Raw genomic sequence first — 22,526 nt, 5'->3', positions numbered from 1 at the left:
TTTGAATTTATCAGAAATCTTGAAATCTAGTGACTAGGGACTCACACCAGTTGAGTGCTGTGGCTTTGACCACATTTCTACTTCCCCGCTGTTTTATCTATCTTGTGTGCTTAGGCTGCTAGTGCCATTGAATCGAGTTTCCTCATACCCCCCTCTGCTCTCTGAGACTTTCCTTCCCCCTTAGGAATGCAAACGCAGTTTTTCAGAGCAAAATGGCATTTCAGTCCTACCCAGTTAAGCTACAGATTGCAGGCTGTAATAGTGTTAGGGGAATAGTAGGGGTGAACGAAGCTCAAATGATGGATTAAAAATAGGTTGTTACAAGGAGAGGCTCACATGGAACACGGAATGACTTTGCCTAAATCGATGCTCTCCGAGTAACCCAGAACTGTTACCGTGGGACGAATTTTCAGTTTTGCTTCTTAAATTGCCTTTTTTATATCATTCATCAAGTGAAATGGCCTCCGTCCTTTGAGATCTCGGCCATCCTCTCCCCACCTCTGGCCATCAGTCCTTGTAGGTTATTTTCTACCTTCCCCCTGCTCCAGCCAGCTGCTCTGTGCCACTGGCTGCTCAGGTTTATCACTTGGTTGCTTAAAAGAGAAGCTCGGGCCGGACGGGGTCAGCGTAGCATCATTAAGCATATGCCTTATTCAAGGTGAGCCACGGCTGGTACCAGAAAAGGGAATTATAGCAGCGGCACATCTGGTCCAGCTGTTCCCTCCTGCCAGCGGTGTCCCAGTGGCTGTGGTTGGTCAGAGCAACCTGACAACTTTACTAAATGATGGCTGGCATCAGACTAAGACGTGGCTCCCTCCGGGACCGGGGGGCCACTGAGGCACTGTCGTCCCTCCTTTCTCCCTGTCCCACACATGCACTTCTACTGTGCTGAGGCACAAATCTGAATGCCGGCCACAGGCTTCCTAAAATTAGAAAACTGTAATGTTATAGAGGCTCTCCTCGGTATTTGATTTTCTGCTCAGAATCAGAGAGTAATGCACCGCTTCCCTACGAGGTGACTGCGGCAGGCAGGAAGACGTGGCTGTGTATCGACATGGATGGGCACTTTGGGAATATACCTTTTCACCGTGGGATAAACACTACGCAATATGATATCTGCGATCCTCATGAGCAAATACTAAACGACCTCCTGGGTGATTAGAGAGTAAAAACTTCCTGAGGGTCTTGCGAAGAGCGAAAGCAATCCCACGAGGACCTTCATCTTCTATTTCAACAGGGAGGTGGAAAGAGAGAACGAGGCGTCAGAAATCTAAACTCAGTTCTTTTTGCAAAAAAGTCCGTATTTTCACATTTGTTTTCTGTACACGGTATTGCTTTTGCAAGGCAGATTTTTTTTTTTTTTTTTTTTAATTTGACACAGAGCAAATACACTGAAAATGTTGTGTAAGAAACACTGGAAGATTCCTCTCGTTTAGCCAGCACAATTTGCTTGGTAATCTAAATGCAGAATGCCCAGAAACTAGCCAAAAATATTTGCAAAGCTGTGAGATGCTGCGCTGTTCCCAGGCTTCCCGCAGCTGGGAAATGGTGACCTGATTGTAGGCAGTCTCGCAGTTCTCTGACTTAAAAAACAAGCGAAACAAACTCCAGCCGCAAACCCAGCGAACCAGGATTAGGCACCCGCGGAAGACAGGGATTTCTGATTGTATTCCATCTCGCCAAAGACTCACCGCTGCCCCTGTACAAACCTCCACCGCATTAGGGCAATGCCCGACATCAGCACATTACAGGCATGCCTACTAAGATGTGCACACACTAATCCTACGCTGGAACAAGTCTGGTATCCTGGTTGTGAAGCTATCCCTAACATTGGAGAGTGAAGGAGCCCACTGTACCACGCACATGTCCTACTTATCTACCTATAACCTACCCACCTGATCACTAGAGCGGTGACATGAAAAGAAGAGCAGGGGAAAACGCCTCCATCCCCTGCAATAAGTCTCAGGGATTGTTTTGCCCTTTTCTTTCGGGTCACAGCTCCCTCACTTTGTCGCCATGTTATGCAGCCAGAGTGAAATGGGCCCTTGTTGAACGGAGCGAGTGCAGCCGATAATGCGACAAACCCACTGAGCAGGGCTAGACGTGAGGGTGCTCGTCCCTAGTTAAAATTTGCTGGGTCTGGGGCAACGTGCCTTGGTCGGGTGGTGAAGCCAGAGCGCAGAGAAATCCAGAAGCTGCAACAGGGCCGAGGCAGCGTTCAAGGCTCTGCGGCAGAGAAAGGCTGGTTCGGCTCGGCCATGGCCCTGCGGCTCCTCAAAACTTTGAGTTTGGGTAACTTTAGGTAACATCTTGCTGCAGGAGCCGCTGTCTGGAGCAAGCATGGGTGTGAGTGGCCAACGCGTTTGTAATATACGTCTAGATACCTGTGGGTATAAGGGTAGGAAATCATCTGGGTGTCAGCGTAGAAAACACCGCTGGTATTTTAACACACGTACGTTGCACTGAATCCCCGTCCCACTGTCCCTGTAAACACCATTGTGCTTTTCATCTGCCACATTTGCAGCAGCAGCAGCAGGGAGATTTCCCCTGAAATGGGATTGCTGACCCAGCGGCCGCCCGGACAATGTGACGGGCGCTCCCAGGCAGCACAAAGCCCCCCTTCCAGAAAGCCGTCGCACAAAGCCGAAACCCTGCGCGAGCCCCAGCCTGCTGGGCTCGGCACATCCCTCCCGCCAGTGCGGGACGAGGCGGCCGGGCTGAGCGGTGGCGCTCGGCGGGCTGGAGAGGCAGCATGCCCTTGCCGAGGCGCCGGTCGTCCTTCTTGGGGCAGCAGCCCTCTTCCTCCGCGGCCGAGAGCTCGGGGCCACCCGGCCGCCGGGTGAGCGTCGGGGGTGGAGGGAGCCTGTCAAGACCCCCCGGCGTCTACGTGGGCACCGTCCCCACTGGCGGCGTGAGCAGTTTGGGCACCCGAGTGTCCCGCAGAGCCCTGGGCATCAGCAGCGTCTTCCTCCAGGGTCTGCGCAGCTCCTCCGCCGCCGTGCCCCTGGCCCCGGGGCTGGAGAAGGGCAGGGCTATCTCCTACGAGAGCCTGAACGGCTGCTTGGTGGAGTACATCGAGAAGGTGCGAGCTCTTGAGCAGGTCAACCAGGAGCTGGAGGAGCACATCAGAGTCTACCTGGACAAGAAAGCGGCCAGCGTGGGCAGCTGGGGAGCGCTGCGGGAGAACTGGGAGGCGATTTACCATCAGGTGAGCGCCGGAGCGCCATCGGCAGCGGTGGGGACGGGGGGAGCTTCACGAGTCATTAGCAACCCCGAGCAGCGAGGGTTGATGCTGCTGATGAATGCCGCCTGATTTCAAGGCGCCGTGCCATAGATGGAGGGTTTTAAATCTATCTTCAGAATAATTAGCATTATCATTTCACAGTGTGCGGTGGAAAATGCCTATTAAGCAAGAGAATTGCCTCAGGCATCCTGCGCATGGGGGCGACTGAAATGCCCCCCGAGGTGCGATAGTCTGGGCTGATTAAAATGGGTGGGGGTTTTCTTAATTTTTTTTTTCAGCTGTGGTTATTACAGTGAGCATCAAAATTATTAAAAGGAAACTGCTAGGACTGAATTAGTTTATCCCTCAACATATCATTACAAGCACATTGGTTTGTTTTTTTTTTCAGCAATTCAGATTTTTGCTTTATTCCCTTGTTTGCTTAATCACATTTTCAAAGGCTCTATTTATTTAAAAATAATAATTACATGGTTACAAATGAGTGACTCCTTTCCTTCCCTTTGTTGCCACCCCACCATCCCTGACTCCCACCTTCTCCGTACGGCACAGGCCGCGGGTTCTCTGGGAAAGTGTTTATTGTGGGAGTGCGAAATGATGTTCGCTATGACCTCACGGACAAGAAACAGTTCCTTTTGCCGACCAGTAAGACCAGTAAGACTTTGCAGGCTGATGTCCTGCTTGCAGTGAACACGGGGCTCTGTCCTCCAAGGTCGCGGTGCACCTCCCGAGTCCCAGCTTCTCGACTCCCAGCCAGCGGGAGCGGACGGGTCCCCGAAGAGCTGGAGCCCGGCATCTTGCACATGTCTTCCCGGCAGCGCTTGTGCAGGCACAGAAAATGCCATCAGCAGGTCTTCAGAAAGCCTGAAGACAACCTTAAGTTCCCCGGGACAATTGCGTGTTTGACCTTGGGCTGGCCAGAGTTTTACTCTGGCGTAGGGAAGTGGGTGCATTTTTACAGTGCGCTGCATTTTTAGGGCAGGTCTTCACCCAGAACGCCACAAATGTCGTCTGCACCCTGAATGCAGCAGCATAAGCTGTTGTACAGAGATCCTGTCAGCAGAAATGCCCAGTTAAGCACTGACTTTTGAAGTTGTTATCTTTTTGTATTGGTAAATGACATTGCTGCCGCTAATCCTGTAAAGCTGCCTGAAGGGACTGGCTGCTGAAGGCAATGGGTGCTCTGAATCCGGGGTGCTTACGAAAAGCCATACCCTTGAACCTATCACCTTGCTGAGGTAGATGGGGACTTTGACGTGAGCCAGGGAGTCAATGCTTGCAGCCTCCATCCCGTGTTTTCCAGACGAGTGTCCCATTTTGCAGTTGTAGACCTCCCCTGTAGAACCTCCCGGGGCTTATGGTTAAGACCAAAAAAGTAGGACCATAGGTACTTTAGGAAGGACTGTTTGTTTTTTTCTTTATATGAAACCCCAACACTGTAGTGCAGATGAACCTACTTGTGTAATAATTTTTCATCCAAACTGCTTTCCTTTTAAGCTTTTTTCATATTGTCATCCTGCCACCTTGCCTCTACCTCCCTTTCTTATGAGAAATAAGAGCAGCTCATAATGAAATCTAGCTTGAATATTGGGCTCTTACCATATAAAATCAGAAAAATAAAGCTATGTAGTAATACCATTTGCAAGTATCATAGAAAATAAGAGAAAAAGATTAGCATCATCCGTATCTATTTAACCATTAAAACACATTAGAGAATACATAAGGTTTTCCAAATTACTTCAATTAAATCAATAAAAGAGGCATCGCTTAGTGGGTTTTGACTTTCTCAGATATAATCTGAGCTGTTATGTACAATTCTGACTAACAGGTTTCTTCACCTTTGTTATATTAAGCATCTAACCAAAAATGAAAATAGGACTTCATCCAGCCCAAGCACCGATTAACTCGTTCATCCTGGAGCTAATTGGCGAAAGTATGCCAGCATCAACACCGAAAGTGTCACCCTTATGAAAATAACATCAAAAGCAGTTGCCGCAGAAACGGCTGCAGCCACACGCAGTCAGTACCCTCCTGCCACGACATGTCCCAGTAGGAAAAGTAAAAGTTGTTCAGGAGTCAGCTGTAACAGAAATGAGAGATATCTGGCAGATACACTTCTAGATGTAATTTTTTTAAATATATTTAGATTATCTGTAGATGTCCACATCTACCTTAATGTGACATATCGTTTTTTCAGCCTCCTGCAAAATCTGAGGATTCATTTTGATCCCCGGCTAGCCCTGTGTATTCAGCTGGGAGGGAGGCTCACCAGCCGTAAACCCCTCGGTGCTCTTCATATGAAGCAGCTGTGAAAGTTTTGGGGCGGAAAGCCGCCTGAGCAGCCTGGTTTAACCCAAACTCGCACAGTAGGAACAGATTTTGAACAAGTAGCAGCAAAGAAAAACACACAATTGGGGCGGGGGGATGTCTAGACAGGAGCCCCTTCCTCCTGCCCCGCTAGTGAGAAGACAAGCGTACGGCCAAACGTCCTGGTCCCAAAATCAGAAATGTGATGGGCCCATCTCCGCAGTGGGGCAGGAGAGACCCCGGCGGAGCAGAGGTCCCATTTCCTTCCTGCCCTTCCTGGGATGTGCTCTGGCATCCCACATTTTGGGTACTTGTCCTCCCAGCAGTAACAACTGGGTGCCAGCATTTCTCCCAAACACAGAGCTAGGGGAAAAAATGTGGGAACAAGTGGCTCGGAGGGTAGGAGTGGAGGGTCCCTCAGGGGGCAAAACACTCGTGTTTCATTGCCATTGTCAGAGCTGTTACTGCAGCAGGGGAGCACTGACAGGAGCTGAATGATGGGAAGCCACTATCCAGCTCACAGCATTAATTATCCACCTGGGCAGCCAGTTTTTAGCAGAGCAGGTGGGCAGACGCTAATTGGGACAGGCACAAAATGTGAGGATTTTTGCAGGAAACCAGGGAAATGAGAAATCCTTCCGGAGAGGAATTCACGTGACAGAAATACAAATTCATCTCATTTTACCCTGGGCATACTCCTTTTCTCCATGCTTCTTCCTGGTCTTTTTGTGGAAAATCCTATCTGTAATCAAATGTGTCTTTTCTGCAGAATAGGAGGTTGTTTGTAATGGCAATTCCTTCCCACGGAGCAGGGCAGCACCTGGGAAAAGGGGATGCTTAAAATAATCTCAGTGAGTTTACGCAGAGGAGAGGGTAGCGCAGCCTCCGTGACCGCTCAATTACGGCTGCGTGGGAGACACGGAGACGTATTTTGTCTATGAGATGGCACGTAGCGCAGTTCAGCTCACAGAAGTAAACACAAAAGCAGAAGAAGGAATCAACGTCCTGGACCAATTTTATCACTGCTGTGACTCCTGCGCATGGTTGGGAGCATCTGAAAGCTCACCAGAGTTTTTCGATAGAAATACTTTTATTTGCACCTGGCCTTACTGTCAGCGCTTACTCAGTGTTAATATTAAGCCTGGAGAACACACAGGACACACAGCCCGAGGAATCGCCGCATTTGGACTTGCACACAGCAATTTATTTGCTGCAGGGCCGGGAGAGCCGCTGAGTATTATCTGTAACACACTGTAACGCGACACAGCGCAGGATTAGTGTCTGTAAATGGGTGAAATAGCATTCAGCCACTGATCTCAGGGCACAACAAACTCCCACAAAAGGCACAGAGCCTGGTCAACTGCCATACAGAGGCTGGCAATAAATGTGTTTTAAGCATGCCCTCTCAGCCACCTCCAGCAGCGTAACCTTGGACTACCTTCACACAGAGCTGTGAGGTGGGGGGGTGAGGTTTTCTCCTTGTGCTTAGGCAACATTACAGTTTTTACAGATCATTTCTTTAGGAGGTATCTCCTGCTTTGAGAACGAGCCTTTTTTTTTTACGCAGTCCTGTTTACTTATAAAATATTCGATGTATAAATGAAGTCATGTTTTCTTGGATGCAGCAGGAATCAGCAAAGAACCCATCAGTCTTCCCAGCCTCTCTCCAGGTAGTCCATCACCTTTCCCAAGGCGCTGCAACAAATGCCACTCTTGCTGCCTTTGGGTTTTCCTCCTTCAGGCTCTGAGAAGGGGTTCAGCACAGAAAGCATGACCGAAAGCGTTACGAGTCTACTGCTTGGCATCTGAGCAGCAGGCAGTGGGTTATATGATTTTAGCCTGATTTAGCTGTGAATTACAATGTGTTGGAGGCAATGGGCTGACATCAACCATTTCTTTCTGTGTGCAGAAGGAAAGACGAGACCAGCATCTTCTGATCTTTCTCCACAGAGGCATCATTTGCTTTAACTGAAGTGAGCTTAAAAGCCAGATAATTTTCTGTTACATGAATAATTAAACTATGAGATTCACTATCACAGGCCACACCTGAGGCCATGAATCCAGCAACATTCAGAAAGGGATTAGGCATTTGTAAGAACAGCAAAAGTATACAAAGCTATTGATAAAGCATAGCTAAATTTGAAAGGCATAGTAAATCTTGCAACTCCAAACTTGGTCAGACCTCCGTTAAAAATCAAAAGTTGCCAGCCGCCAGGGATAAGCTCTCCCCATAAGTGTCTGTACCACATCACCCTTTATCAAGGCTGGAGTCTGCAAACTGCCTTGAAGCAACTGGTTTTCCATGTTGCCAGTCGTAACCCAGTAAATGGGCCAGTACATTCATGCAGATTTTGACAAGATTTTTTTTGCTAAAACTTAAAATTGTGTCTTCATGCCCATAAAATCACAGTGAAATCGAAGAAAGTTTTTGCTGCTTTCAACTTAAGATGTTTTATATCACAAATATTCAGTGTTAATTCAAGAGCTGAAAAAAAATCATGTTCAAAAGGTGTATGTGCCTCACGGACACGAGTGTTGAAAGACAATACGTGACTTAAAGGAGCTATTATTAGTAATAATATTTGCATTTTTATAACACTTCCCATCTTGGCACTTTAAGTGCCACATGAGCATCAGTGAATTAAGCCTCCCAGCAGCCCTGCGAGGCAGGACAGCATTGCCTTCTGCTTCACAAGCGGAGAAGGCAATGCCCAAGTGCTTGCAGCAGCGCGAGCCCTCTCATTTCCAATGGACACAAAGAAAGGTGTTTCCTAAACTGCTGCATCATGCGTTTTACTATGTGTGTCGGCAAATTGGCTACGAATCCATCTCACTAATGCTGCATGTTTGCATCCAGCTGTTGATTATTAGAATTAAATCAAACAAAAGAGCCACTAGATGGAAGTCTTACATCTCTTCTTCTGAAGCCTAGGAAAGAGCTTTCACAGCTCATGCAAATCAGGGAGAATTTTTGAGGAAACCTGGTTTCTACATAGAAACTATGTGTCATTATTTATCCTTCAGGTTCAGCGTCGGATTTAGAGCGTACACAGCTGATTTCCAGGAGGGCTGAAAGGCTAAGGCCTGCTGGCTCCCACTACAACGCTCATCCCTGAAGCCTTCCAAACATCAGACTTTTTTATACCATTTTTACTTACATGGCACAGTTCAGGTTTGTGTGCAGTTTTGGAAAGCCCTGCACTTTCTCACTGAACATTTGGCATTAGCCTCTGGTCTACGAAGAGGGGAGTCAGGTATTGACCGAGTCCTCAAGAGTATGGTACCAGGGTTCTGGTAAAGGAATCCACTGTGGGGCAGGTAAGAAGTCACCTCAAATGCCTCAATAAAACCACAAGATTACTACTGAAAAGCCCTTTTAAAAAATGGTTTGTCTCCATATAGAGGCAGAAATCCAGGCAGCAGCAAATCACCAGGTTTTCCCTCCTTCTGCTTTCGTTGCAGCCCAAAAGCCATTTTACATTGGATTCAGCCTCTAAACTTAGCCATTAACGTATCTCTGAATGGCACTGTGCAGCTCACAGGATTTAATGTTACTTTTGCTCATCGGATGTTCCCAATTCCCTCAAAGACATTCATTTTCATCAGAGTTTAGGTCAGATATTGTAACCACCGAGGCTCACTGCCAGAGGCAAATGGGCTTGTTTTGACAGGGCAGGGCAAATCACAGAGCAGCGCTTCTGCTCCCTGATTTGAGTCAGGAAAAAAAATAAAAGCTTCTCTGACGATCCATACATGTAAGAGTTGGCAGGAAGACAAAATGCAATAATTTCTGTAGGAAAAAAGAAAGAAAAAAAAGAAGGGGGGGGGGGGGGGGGAGAGAGAAAAAAGAAAAAGAAAAAAAGGAAAAGCAAAGAAAAAAAAGAAAGAACAAAAAGAAAAAGATTCCAATGAGGCCAAGAGTATATTTTCTAAATATTAGGAGGAAAAAAAAATTCAGAGCTTGGGTCAAAGAACTGCCTCTACTTCCATGCTGCTGCCATGTAAAAACTAAATGTCTTTTCTCCATCTTTCAGGAGAAACTCAGGTCCTGCAAGGGGACCCGAGGACAGCACAGCGGCATGGCCCCAAAGTCCCGGCTCTGCCCAGCCGCTCTGAAATACTGCAGAAGGGACGACCAGTTAGGCCAGTGCTGGTAAAGCAGGGTTGCAAAGAAGCAGGGAGAAGGAAACAAGGGGTAGCATGATGAAGAAGAGCCAGTTCTGTGTACAAGAGAGCACGTAAAGGTCTTCTGTACTTGTGTGCTGCACGGCGGGCCCGGCTGCTGTGCCGTGGGACACCATCCCTTTGCCCACACCTGTGGCTTTTGTAACATCTCTGACACTTGCACGTCCGCTGCACTCTCTAATTCTCTCATGCCGAAGCTTGGGCTTTTTTGCCCAGTGGTGGTATTCATGGGACTCCTCTCCTCTGTCTAGATGCTATTTTCATGAAACGTGTTGGAACTGCGTGTCCCTGATTTGGCCTATCCCTCTATCATATCGGTTGGAGTCGGCCAAGAAATCCCACAATTATTAAAGAAAAATTGGCCACCTGTGCAATGGCGTGAGCTTTGTTTCTGTTGGAAGCCAAGCCGAGCTGGAGCTGGCAGGAATAGACCTCCAGCCCCAGGCTTCCAGCCACAGCCACCTTCTCTTTTTGTTCCTAACAGTAGGTGAGAAGTAAGCAAACCACTCGTTTTAACTCGTGCCCCCTCAGATTTAAAAAATGTAGAGTGCTTTTAACTTCATGATCCATTATGGACCTCAATGAGGGGAATAGGTTATTCCTCCAGATCTCTCCTTATCAGATGCCTTCACACATTTCACATTTGTTTGTCCAAGCATTTGTAAGACATTTAGAGCAGTAAGCCACTTTTCATGAGGATGAATGTTAATTACCACGTAGAAATGCTTCAGCCTTGCATGTCCACCTCCACCCCATCACCAAGCAGCAAGCCAATACAGCAGGTAGGACCATACTAAGGCAACGATCCCACTTGTGATACTTCAGATAACTTGTCTGGACGCAGTCTTGATGTCTCCACATTGCATAGCCTGTTTCACCTCAGGGGAGCAGAATTCTTCGGGGGATTTGCAATCATCTCATTTAGTTGCAGACTTAACTATCTAAAGAAAGATTTCTGCTTCAAGAACTTTCCTGGCCTGCTTAAAAAGCTGCTTATTTATGTGGTGGTTTAGTTTCAACTGCAAATCTCCCTGCATATCTCCTGAAAAAGACCAAAGAGATGTTCAGTTTAGCTCCGCCAGAGTGATGGCATGGAGCATGGGATGGCTGGAGCCCCCAGACAGTTTTTTGCAGAGATGATTGCTCTAATCCTCGTACCAAATTCAGCATGCCTTCAGTCACCTCCATAGCTCAGTGCGCATGCGACTCCAGGGCAGGCAGTGGTCTTTTTTACCTTTTTATCATTTTCTATAACCCTCTTGAATCACAACAGGCTGCTATGTCACAACCCTTTCAGGTTTGCTTACCCCTCAAGTACCTCCTGGGTATTAAAGATACCCCCCAGAGCCATAGCAATGATACAACAGTCTTATCTGCACAATCTTTCCAAAGCATGTCACATTCGGTGTAACAATCTTTGAAGACTGCCTGCTCCTCAGGTCTCATATCTATCACAAGAGCTTACACGATTCCATCAGAGACAGAAAACAAAGCTCTGGGAGCTGAGGATGGCTCACAGGTGGCATGAGGAACAAGTATGCCTTGGCTCACCAAAGAGGACAACCCCGAAGAGGACTGCTGATATGGGAAGTAGAATAGGAACTGCATAAGTGCTACTTAAACTGTATCTAGAAAATATAAGTGGGACTTAAATGATGAACATATCTTGCACACAGTAGTGAATTTTACCCCTTGCGACCAGCTGCCAATCAGAATAAATGTGTTTCCACAAGAAGATGAATGCTCAGGAGCAATGAACAGTTTGATGACAACTGCAGCCTATTGGCAGAGAATTTGTGAATTTATATGTACAAAATTAATTAAATTATCTGGAATGAGTCACTTGAACAGCCCTAGGCTAAAGGATTATTTTCAGAATCAAAGCTATACATCTGCTTAAGGTACCTGCACAGTGCATGTAGCTAATGCGCTGAAGATCTTCATTGCTTGAGCTCTGTTGTCTCTTTCTTCTAGGTGGGCGAAGCGGTCCTTGAAAATGCTCGTCTTATGCTGCACACTGAGAATATTCAAGCCTGTGCTGAAGATTTTAAAGACAGGTAGCCTTGTGGCGGCACCTAGCTGGCCACTTTCTTTGAAATTTTGCCTCGGCAAGCGCTTTCTCTATAGGGGAGTAATGCTTACTGAATAGAACAGGCTCATTCTTTGAAGTTGAATATTCAACCACCTGAGATGGGAGGGGTTTTGTAGCAGTGAAAGAATTAGGATGCTAACATTGTTTTGGAAGATTTTGCAGATTTATAGTAACAAAAATGTGCACTAGCAAAATTACTCAAGCTATTCTTTGATATACAGACATTGATCTCTTACTGACAGGTCAGTATTCATTCAAATTTGGGTCGACATTTTATAAAGGCAAACACTCATGTGATTATTAGTTGTAATTTTCAGTTCCACACAAGTGATTTTGGAAGTAAAAAATCATTCTACTGCAGCAGCTGAAAAGCAAAAACTGTACCACTACAAACGTCAGTGTGGAAACATTAGATAAGAAACCAGAAATGGGCTGCACTGATTTTCCTTGTCTTTACTGAGAGAAAGGAATAGTAAAAGAAGATCTTAAATACTGACAAACTACTTTTTTAACATCTTTCTGTTTGCAAAGCCTAATGTTCATGTACATGAGGGCATGAAGCTCTGTAAATTTTACTCAGAAGGCCTGATGATCCTTCTAGCTTGTATTTGTAGTGGATTGTTCATTTACAAATAGCTTTTGTGCAAGATCCAACACACAAACTGTACTTCAAACTAACTAATTTTTATTTCCTATGATTTTTATCATCCCTTAAACTTCTGTCTCTCCCTGGTATTATTTTATTTAATCATATCAAAACATGTCTTAATCATGTTCTTAGATTTGCCTTTTATTTCAGAAAGGTAAAACTCTGAGCTACTCATTTTGTGGCTTTGCATCCAGCAAGCTACACTCATATTTTAAGTAGTTTTAAAAATGTCAGCTGACTTGGACAAGCAGTCTACATAACAAAACCAATGTCAAATCAATCCATGGCAGAGTAAAAGCTCCTCATTCTCACTGGGATCAGCTGCCTCTCTCCCAGGCTGTTGAACTCCCAGCAATGAAGGTAGCTCTCAAGGGGCAGAGTACAGCTCTTGTTTATGAAGCTGGCTCCCGTCTAACCTGCCAGCCCCCCTGTCTAACCTCCCTGGCCACCAGGTCCCCAGGCTGGATGGGTGTGACACAAAAGCCTCCCACCCAAGGAGATTCGCCACGCAATGCAGCCACATTTTCAATGGAAAGCCTAAAATGAAAAGGCACAAATGAGAGCGACACAGCAAGCAGAACAGCAGAATAGCAACTGCCTGCCTCAATTTTCCCTACCATTGCAGCCACGGTTTAGAAATGAGCTGTTTGCTTTAACAGCAATTCTAGTTTACAAACCAACCACTCAAATATCCTATTTATTTTGATACTACTAGGATTTGGTCTTACGGATGGGCTGGGACCCTGGAACATAGATCAGACATCCATCAGCATGTTCATTAGTAAAAGTCATGCTTGATGCACACAGGTTTTCTTTAACCATAGCTCTGAAAAGTTTTTATATAGATGAATGAGCAGCTATTCTCATTTTACAGCCAAGCAAACAGAGAAAAAGCCACCCATAGTCATACTGCATATAAATACCAGATCTAGCAAGAGACCCCGTGCCTCTCTGTGCTTATTCAGGAATCCTATCAGGCTGATAACCACCGTAGCGCAGACTGCTAACTTGGCCTGTTTTATTACACTCTGAGTTAATGACAGGGTACTTGAGGCAGTTAAATTCAAGTATAGCGAGACAAGGTGAGAGCAAAGTATATCTTCTGTGTTTCTGTGCCTCTGTCTGGGACACATGAGCTAATTAGCACAAAGGGCGTCATTTGAAAAAAAAAAAAAAGCAGGTTTTTTCTTGCTGAGCTGTGCTGTATTAAGGTTTGGGTTTCTTTTTTTCTCTGCAGGTATGAAAATGAGCAGCCATTCAGAAAGGCAGTGGAAGATGAAATTAATTCCCTATATAAAGTGATTGATGATGCTAATTTAACTAAAATGGATCTGGAGAGTCAGATAGAGAGCATGAAAGAAGAACTAACTTTGCTGTCAAAGACTCATGAAGAAGTAAGTCCAGGCTCGGGACACTGAAAAGCCGATGTGGGCCTGTTTCATCCAGTTGGCATCATACATCTAGTGCAAAGCAAGCACTAAAAAACTCCGCCTGCCATGTCTGGGTGGGGGGATTGTCCTGAAAACTGCTCCTATTTCTCTCTTCTCTGTTAACTTAAAGCAGTAGCCGCTGAGGCATGATCAAATTACTTACATTTAAGTTTTAACTCTCTCTCATCTGCTAAATATGACATGGAAGAGATGTCATGACTTCTTTTCTTGCTAGACACCACATGATGGTCACAGGGTTGCACAGTCACACATGTGGACATCTCAACAGTAAGGTCTGATTCTCAGCCAGAATGTAAAGAGAAAATGCTTGTGCAGGGAACAAGCTCTGGTCCTGCTGCATTAACGCTGAGTGTTAACCAGCCTCTTCTGAAAAACTCCTGCTTGGCTTAGCAAGCTGCTTGGTTCCTGAAACCGAGTCTCTCCTGAGCAACGCACCGCTGAAGCAAGTCCCAGGGACAGGCAGCTGGAGGGGAAGCCCGTAATTACCCAATTTTGCAATAGCTTCCCACTTACTCATTACCTTCACCAGCACTGTTTGCATGAAGGTGGTTTATTCCCTTCAGCAGGGGTTTCAGGATCGGATCCAAATCAGCATCTTTACTGATGGGGGCTTGAATATGGACCTACTACTAATCCCACATAAGGGACAGCAAGCAATTGTGCTGATGCCTCAAAAGTAGAAGAGAGCGTGAATTGAGATTGCTCATGGAAGCGAGGCACTATCTCACCTTACATTTCTTACAGGTTATTTCTCCAACCACAAGAGACTTGGGTTGCCAAGATGAGGTTGCTTCATCCCCTCCCTACTTTCATGAGTCTAATGCCAAGGCTGACATTTTGCCGAAAATAATCAGTGGCTTCAGCACCACTGCACGGCACGAGAAAGATGGAAGTTATTTTAGATAAGAGGGAAAACAGAAAACTGACAGAAATACACAAGATCCCCTTTAAACCTCCATGTATTGCAACTGATTGCTGACAAACCAGAAAATTTGGACTGATGCTGTCCTCTGCCCATACATATGGCATAACAAGAATAGCAGCTTTCCAACAGCTCCTCTTGCTCTGCATTTAGCCAGCGAGGAGCCCTTGCAGCATGGAAGGATGCTCCTTTCTTTACCCATTGGGAGTATCCGAGCATTCGCAGAACCATCCCAGCACAGACCTGGTTTTCCTATGGCAGCGGCACCAGGGGAAGCTGCTCAAGGGAAGTCACAGAATAAAGGCTGGAAGAAATTATTGCAATTACTCCAGCTGAGCTCTGGCACAATAAAGTCCCAAGGACTTTCCTGAACTGAGTTAAACCTTTACTCCAGTGACCCCCACCAGGAAATCCATGTCAAGTCCTTTTGAAGCTTTTGTGCACTTGGAGTGGGCACATTTTGAGGCTTCCATTCTTGCAGGTTCATAATTCACATATACTTGCCCATCCTTTTTTTCCAGTACTGTCACTGTCAGGGGCCACTGCCTACAAATACAGTTCCCAGATGCTTTTACACCACTTTTTTTTTTGCTTATGTCAATAGCACATATAAACAGACTGACGTAAAAGGATTGTGGTGCCAGCCAGTTCAGATACATGTGCAAATCCCACTTATTCTTGTATTCCTGAACACAGTGCACAACTGAGGGCTTCAGTCTCCTTCCACCAAGGGGAACTCCAGCAAGACTTCCCATGCAGAAGCAAGGCAAATCCACATCTGAAAAATAAGCCCTCCAGTGCACTAAATCATTCATTTAGAGACACCTTTTGGGACCAAATTTAATTGCTCTCTCTGTAGAACCAAAAGAGCTCTTCCTTGAGCCTCTCCAAAGCTACCATTCAATTGTCCAGTTCACCTTCTTTTATGTCTGTTATTTTTGTTCAAGGATGTGAAGGTGTTATACAAGCAGCTTGCTGGATCTCAGCTGGAAGAACTTGATGTTCCCCTGGGCAGTGGCCTGGACGACATACTGGAAAAAATCAGAATCCACTGGGAGAGAGACATTGAAAAGAATCGTGCTGAGACAGGTGCCCTGCTCCGTACTAAGGTAAGCACTCCAACATTAAGACATTCGAGGCAAACATAAAGTCTAATACTCTGCAGTAACTTTGAGGGTTGAGTGTTTGGTTTTTTTCTTGAAACAAAAAAGATGGTAAAAATCTAAAGGATTTTGGTCCAACTCCATTGGAATATACACTCATAAGTCTCAGTGACTTTCTTGGGATGCACAGAGTTAAGTAGCGGTGAAAGTGACCTTGCTGATATCACAGGTATCTGTGGGAGACTTCTAAGGGCTCTGAAATGTTGGCTGAGAAAAACAAACTTAACCAGTTGATACCTTCTGTGTTGGATGAGCCAGAGTCGTTACCCTTCTTACTAGGGCCATTCCTCCACTGAACAATTTACAGGGGTCTATAAATCAAAAGGGCAAAATACATTGCTCTACACTAATTATACAGCTACAGACTCCTTGTGGGTTTCTCCTTGAAATTGTTTTCTTTGGCAGTGGTGGGAAAATTGGACCTTAACTTAGAAATGAAAAGTGATGATAATAGCCATTCCCTTTAAAAGCTCTCTCCTCTCTTGATGCTGAGTCTGAAGCAGCCTTTTAATGCAGCTTTTTCTCTGTCATGAAGGATCACTCATTTTCCAAAGTGGCTGGCTGAAATAAGTATTTTTGCAGAGCTGAAGCATTAAGTTCAGTGCATGATCCTATATTTTAGAAGCCATCTCATTCTGAGTGGGCTATTACAGCAGATCATGGCACACCAAATCGTAACTACAGCCGTGCTATAGAAATACTTAGCAAAAACATAGCCCCCCAGTTCCATGGTACAGAGTTCCTATGAGAGGAGTAGAGGGTAGTGAAGCCAAACTGCAAGAAGAAAAGCAAGAAATATATTTGCAAAGATATATGCAAGCTCTGAGTAGGTGCTTATTTTCAAAATAAAGAAGAAAAATCCTGTGGCAGTAGTGATACCAAAGGCGCTAGGGAATATGCAAGAAGCCAACCAGAGGGGTTTATCCCAGAGACCACATCAAGTTTGTGAGCAGGCCAGACTTATTAAGTGAAGTTTTCATGAGGTTAGTCTGCGGGGGCCTGATTTTCAGCTTGTACAGCCCAAAGGAAGTCAGTGACGCAGTAAAAAACTACATGAGCCCGGAGAGTGCCTCCATATAAAGCATATGCAGCCCTGAAAAGCCAAAGCATCCTCAGTAGCCTCCTAAGCTTTTCCCAGAAAATCTGTTCCTGGCCCACTGCCGGGTTTCAGCAAAATGAGCATTACTCTGCCAGCACCAAATTCTTCAGTGCCCCCACTTTCCTGTCCTGCTTCTTCCTGTTCCTCCTCCTCCTGTGCCAACACACCCTCACGACTTCTTTCATATCTTCAATATCTGGTCTTTCAACTGCAGAGAGAGATCATTTGGGAAGAAAACTGCCAGCTCATACTAGACTGATCATTGGATCCCACTATCATGTCTGTGGTTGTGGCCAACACCAGATACTGCAGAGAAACGCCAATAAGCAGACATAACCTAACCCCTCCCTACTTAGCCATCTTAGTCTAAGCTCTTACCAGTTTAAGTTGTTCCTGTTTTGTTTTGATTTTTTAATGGAAGGAAGAATCAGACTATCACAGATTTCTGGAAACATCAGTTTCAGTTCAGAGGAGGTTCTGGTATGCCATTCTAGGGTTTTTTGTCCCCAAATATACCTCTCATTAAACCCAGATGATGCAGTTTTTTATCTTCCACCATTTTGCTTCTCATACAGGTCTATTCAGATTATTACTATTTATACAGACAACAAGAGTTCTGATAATTATGTCCAAGCCTTTTTTTCAACTAAGCTTGTGTACTTATGTCATCTTATGTGGCTAAGTTGCACCATTTGGTTATCCAGACTGTGAAAAATTTGTCCTTGCTTTTTTGCGACAGCAGAGGAGAGTGAGCAGTTCCCTCCTCTCCTTTGCTCTTCATTACTGCTTTCTTGAATCTCTCTTCATGAGTTTTCCTTCATCTCTAATGCTTTCATTTTCTTTCTCTGCACCCACTCTCAGGTGTAGCTGTGGCCAGTTGAGACCAAGGTATTTCAAATGGTGTCCTAGCACTGACTTAGATGTCAGGGCAGTACTTCCATTATTTTCTGATAAATTCCCTTGCCTCATTTGCTTTGTCTTCTGACTAGACTTGCAATCTTGGCTAGATTTTTCATGGGTATTCAGGCACCAAAACATACCAATTTATATTCATACCTAACAGGGTTTCACATGTGAATTTTTAGATGAGTAACTTTAACGCTCCAGTACCTTGGTTTGAGCTCTGCGCTTTTTTGTCCATAATGCTCAAAACCTTTCCCTGAATTGACACAAGTGATTTAAACCTTGTAAGGCACACAAGCTGCTTAATATTTTCACCAGAAAGATGCTTTGCTTAATGATGTGGCACTGTTAATTCATGTAGTTTGATTCTACACATCCACCCCTGCACATTGCTAATCTATATTGTTTTCTGCCATCCATAAATCCTTCTAGTTCATAATTCATCCCCAAGGCAGTAAACCTTGAGGCTTCAAGCTGTTAAACTTCTGCCATAATGGAATTAGACCTTAACCCTCCTCTTCATGTCCTGTCTCTTGACCAGCTGTTGATCCATGGCGATGCTCTGCCCTGAGCACACGATTACGCAGCTTCCTCTGTCATCCCCTACACTAGATCTCGTAAAAGGTTTTGAAAAATCTTGTGAATTATGTCAAATGTTTCTCCCTTCTTTGCTACTTTGCTAACGCGTTTCCAGAACTCTTAAGAGCTTATCAAAGTCACTTTCCTTCTGCAGATATCATGCTGATCAGACCCTGGATGTTGGTGTTCTATCCCTAATCATCCTTTAATTATCTTGGTTCCATGAAAAACAGACTAATGAGAGATTCTGCACTCTTGCACAATGCCTGGCTCAGAACTGTACAGACGTGCTTGAAATCCACACATTCCTAGGAAACTCAAGCACCAAAATGACAAAGATTTAGGAGGATGATTTCCTCCTCTCCCTCCATTAATCCGGTTGTTTGTGGGCACCACAATTCGGTATAGCCTTTCCCTTGTGGAGCATCTCAGAGATAGGAAGAGCAGAGCCCCCAGAAAACACGAACTGCCTAGTGAAGAGGGCACAAAGACTACGCCTGCACTCCTCTACAGAAGCAACCCCAAAGCTGAGGCCAAGCGTCACGCCCAGCATCACCCTCCACATGGACTCTTGGGGCGACTCAGCTGCTAAACCTGTAAGGAGGATGGGGAAACCTGTGTGTACCAAAAGCTTCAGAGCTCATTCAGCGTGTGCTTACTTGCTGTGTCATCCTCAGTATTTAGGGCCTGATGTGGCCACCTCCATCTGCTCCATCTGCCTGTTCTATCACTCACATCACTCATGTCAGGTAGCTGTGACAGATTAGGGTAACTCGTGGAGGCATTTCAACATCACCTCTGGTGAGGACAAGTTGGATTTATAGGTAGCATTTGGCCCACCAGCAGGGTAAATGTGAATGAGAGATGCCAAGCTTCAGGTAATGGTTGCAGGCCATAAATATAGATGCAAAGACACCCTCCCTGCCCTATGTATCTCTTTAAAAAGAGGCATTTATAGTCCTCCTACCATAATAACATGCAGACTACACTCTCAACACAACTTAGGAGACACAAATTACTCCAGAATGGCAGGTTCACAATCACTAGGCTGGGTTCACCAGGACTAGTGGGGCAGGATTATGTCTCTCCGAAGCACAAGCCCCTATAAAGTATTTCTGGAAAATACAAGCTCTGTGCAATTTGCTGGAAAGGACAGTTTTGGTGTTTGGATTGAAATTCAACCCTCTGCAACACAGGTTCATAAATCCTAAATTCTGTTTGAGACTTAACTGGTACTTAAATGACCTTTTGCACCTGAGATTATTTCATTCACAATGACCAAGGTGTGGGGTTCACATGATGGTACCAAAAAAGATTATAAAAATGATTTCTGGTGCATGGTCCCGGATTTTTGTTTAATTTGATCCTACTTTTAAAATAAAATAATCCATAATCAGAAAAGCAGGACAGGGTCCAGATAATTTTCAGAGTGGAATAGAAGTACTTTGCATAGTTTAACTTTAGCATCAAACAGAAGAAATGTAGGTTTTGACTGAAGAATTGTATTTGCTAGAGAGCCCAGAGCTCTGGATTGAAAACCTTGATCTCAGCCCTCATTAAAAAGTATAGAAATTTTATTTTTACTAAGGTACCTTTTCCTCCACCTATTTTCAAGGAGCCTGAACTAAACACATATAAAAACCCACAAGCAACAAGAGCATAAAATTGCATAAGAATATCTTAATTCAATTATCAGAAATTATTTTTCTGACCTCTGTGATATGACTTGCTCTCTGACTCATAGAATCCTATGTGAAAAATCAAGGTGTGAATAATTTTGAAATCCAATAGGCTAAGTGAAAACACTTAACTTCTAAAAAAATATTACAGTATAGCTACTAAATGAAGAATTATAGCAGCATTTTCTTTTTATAGGTCATTTTAAATGCACTAGTATGAATGCTGAACAGCTTTTGTTGGCATAGATAAAATATATACACTTTTATGTATAAGCTATTTTACAGTAAATGCATAGAAAATATGACAATTTTGACACTAAGAAGTATCCAGAATTGTTCAACCAAGGTATTTAATATACAAGAATCAAACTTAAAGTCAGAATTACCACAAACTGTGAAAATATCAACTGTCAGTTTGGTATGTAAGGAAACTAAAACATAATTTGAGTAGGCTGTGACGACAGTCACAATCTTTTACCAGCAACCGGCTGAAACGACGGCTGCCGTGCGAACCCAGGAGGAAGAGCTGGTGGAGCTCCTCAGAACCGAGTTCCATGAAACTGCCTGCAAAATACAGAGCTTGCAAGCAGAAACCGAATCTTTGAGAACCTTGGTAAGTAATGCTGGGTTTTCAATGACTGTATGCTGTGCGAATTCAACATGCCCTTTGAGGAAAACATTCCCGTCCTGGGATGCAGACTTAAGAACAAATCCCATTTTCCAGCAGATACTGTTTCCAGAGATGCCAGACATTTCTGGGCTCTTCCTGATTGACGTGGTGCACTAAGCATACCACATTTGAAAACTAGGCCCCAAATTTCAACCATCTTCAGTGTCTTCATACTCAGTAATAATTTCACTGAGACTGCTAGGTGGGTAGTACTTGACAATGTGAAGAATATCTGCACGTCGTAACCAAAGTAGTTCAACCTTTGTAATGATAATACACATTTTTCAAAAGTATCTAAAGAAAGGAATTCTCAAAATATTACATCTCCACTTAAGCATATTCAATAGAGATTTTGGCCAAACCTGAATAAAAAGCACTATGAAGCATATGAAAACTGACTGTTTCAATGTCTGCTGTCCTGCCCTTACAGAAGAGGGGTCTGGAGAACTCTTTATACGACGCCAAGCACTGGCACGACATCGAACTGCAGAACCTAGGCTCTGTCATTTCCAAGCTGGAGGCAGAGATGGGAGAAATCAAAGCAGAAACCGAGCAGCAGCAGCGGGATCGTGAAAATCTGCTGACCAGCAAACAACAGCTGGAGAAAGACATTGCTGCATATCACTGCCTCCTGGAAGGAGAACAAAGCAGGTACTTGCCCTGGGGTACATTATGCCTTCCCTCCTCCTCCCACTATGCAGTCCCAATACCAAAGCTGTGATTCTGGGGAAGCTCCCTTTCTAAGCACAAAAGTTCCCCCTGAAGGCGGAGGACAGAATCTGGCCCGCTGGCTGTACCCCTTGTGAAGAAACATGGTTCAGACTCTTAACATTTGTCCTCTGGGGATAACCTGTAAATGCCTTTACCGTGGTCGGGTTGCTTGGTTGGGCTTTTTTAAGATCCTTAAACGCCGTTAGTCATGGAACCTCTGAGACTCTGATCCACAGATTTTGACTTGTTCTTCTGCTCAGGGAGAATTTTTTTTTATAATCAGATCCTGCTGAAGTTGATGAGATTTCACCAGCTGAACTGAGGCTAGTACTTGGTTCAGCAATTTTCCTACTTGTAGTAGTGACCAATTTTTTTATTTTTTTTTTTTTACTTTCAGCTGATTATGAAACTCCCAGCCCACAGAAGACCATTGCCATTAAAGCAAAAGAAGATGTCACTGCCAATTATATTCATGGAAGCTAAAAACCCATCAAAGCAGCCTGCTTTATTCAGTTTGATTCAACAATCGAAGTAGGTTGTAGCTTGAACAACTTTATTAGACCCTCCTCACGTAATTGCTTTGCTTACAGATTTCAATTTACTCATGTTGTTAAAATTATAATAAAAATAAAGAATATCAGGTTTTTCGTTTGACTTTTTTTTCCTTCCAGTATTTTTCACGATAGCTGAAGGGGGCTGGATTAAGAACATAAGCCCTTCACTTTCCAGCAAGTAAACTCTTTCTTTTCATAGTACAAATATATCAAGGCTGAACTACCCCTCCACTGTGCACACAGCATCCACATGGAAACGGCGAGCGCTCTGCTGTGTCACAAGACCATCAGCTCACTAGTGTGAAATCTAATTCAAATCAT

The 22,526-nt window shown here is 44.6% G+C and overlaps 1 protein-coding gene across 1 annotated transcript; it reads left to right on the top strand.

The window, feature by feature from the left end:
- Positions 1–2,752: 2,752 nt before the first annotated feature.
- BFSP2 (beaded filament structural protein 2) lies at positions 2,753–22,134 on the top strand (the record flags this gene model as incomplete). Its single annotated transcript, XM_082329362.1, has 7 exons — positions 2,753–3,208; positions 11,708–11,790; positions 13,712–13,868; positions 15,795–15,956; positions 20,752–20,883; positions 21,371–21,605; positions 22,049–22,134. 7 exons carry the CDS (start codon positions 2,753–2,755, stop codon positions 22,132–22,134), a joined length of 1,311 nt encoding a protein of 436 aa, XP_082185488.1.
- Positions 22,135–22,526: the final 392 nt, after the last annotated feature.

Source organism: Platalea leucorodia (genome assembly GCF_965183815.1).
Source record: "Platalea leucorodia genome assembly, chromosome: 1".
Lineage (NCBI taxonomy): Eukaryota > Metazoa > Chordata > Aves > Pelecaniformes > Threskiornithidae > Platalea > Platalea leucorodia.
This window is presented reverse-complemented; position numbering and strand designations above follow the sequence as displayed.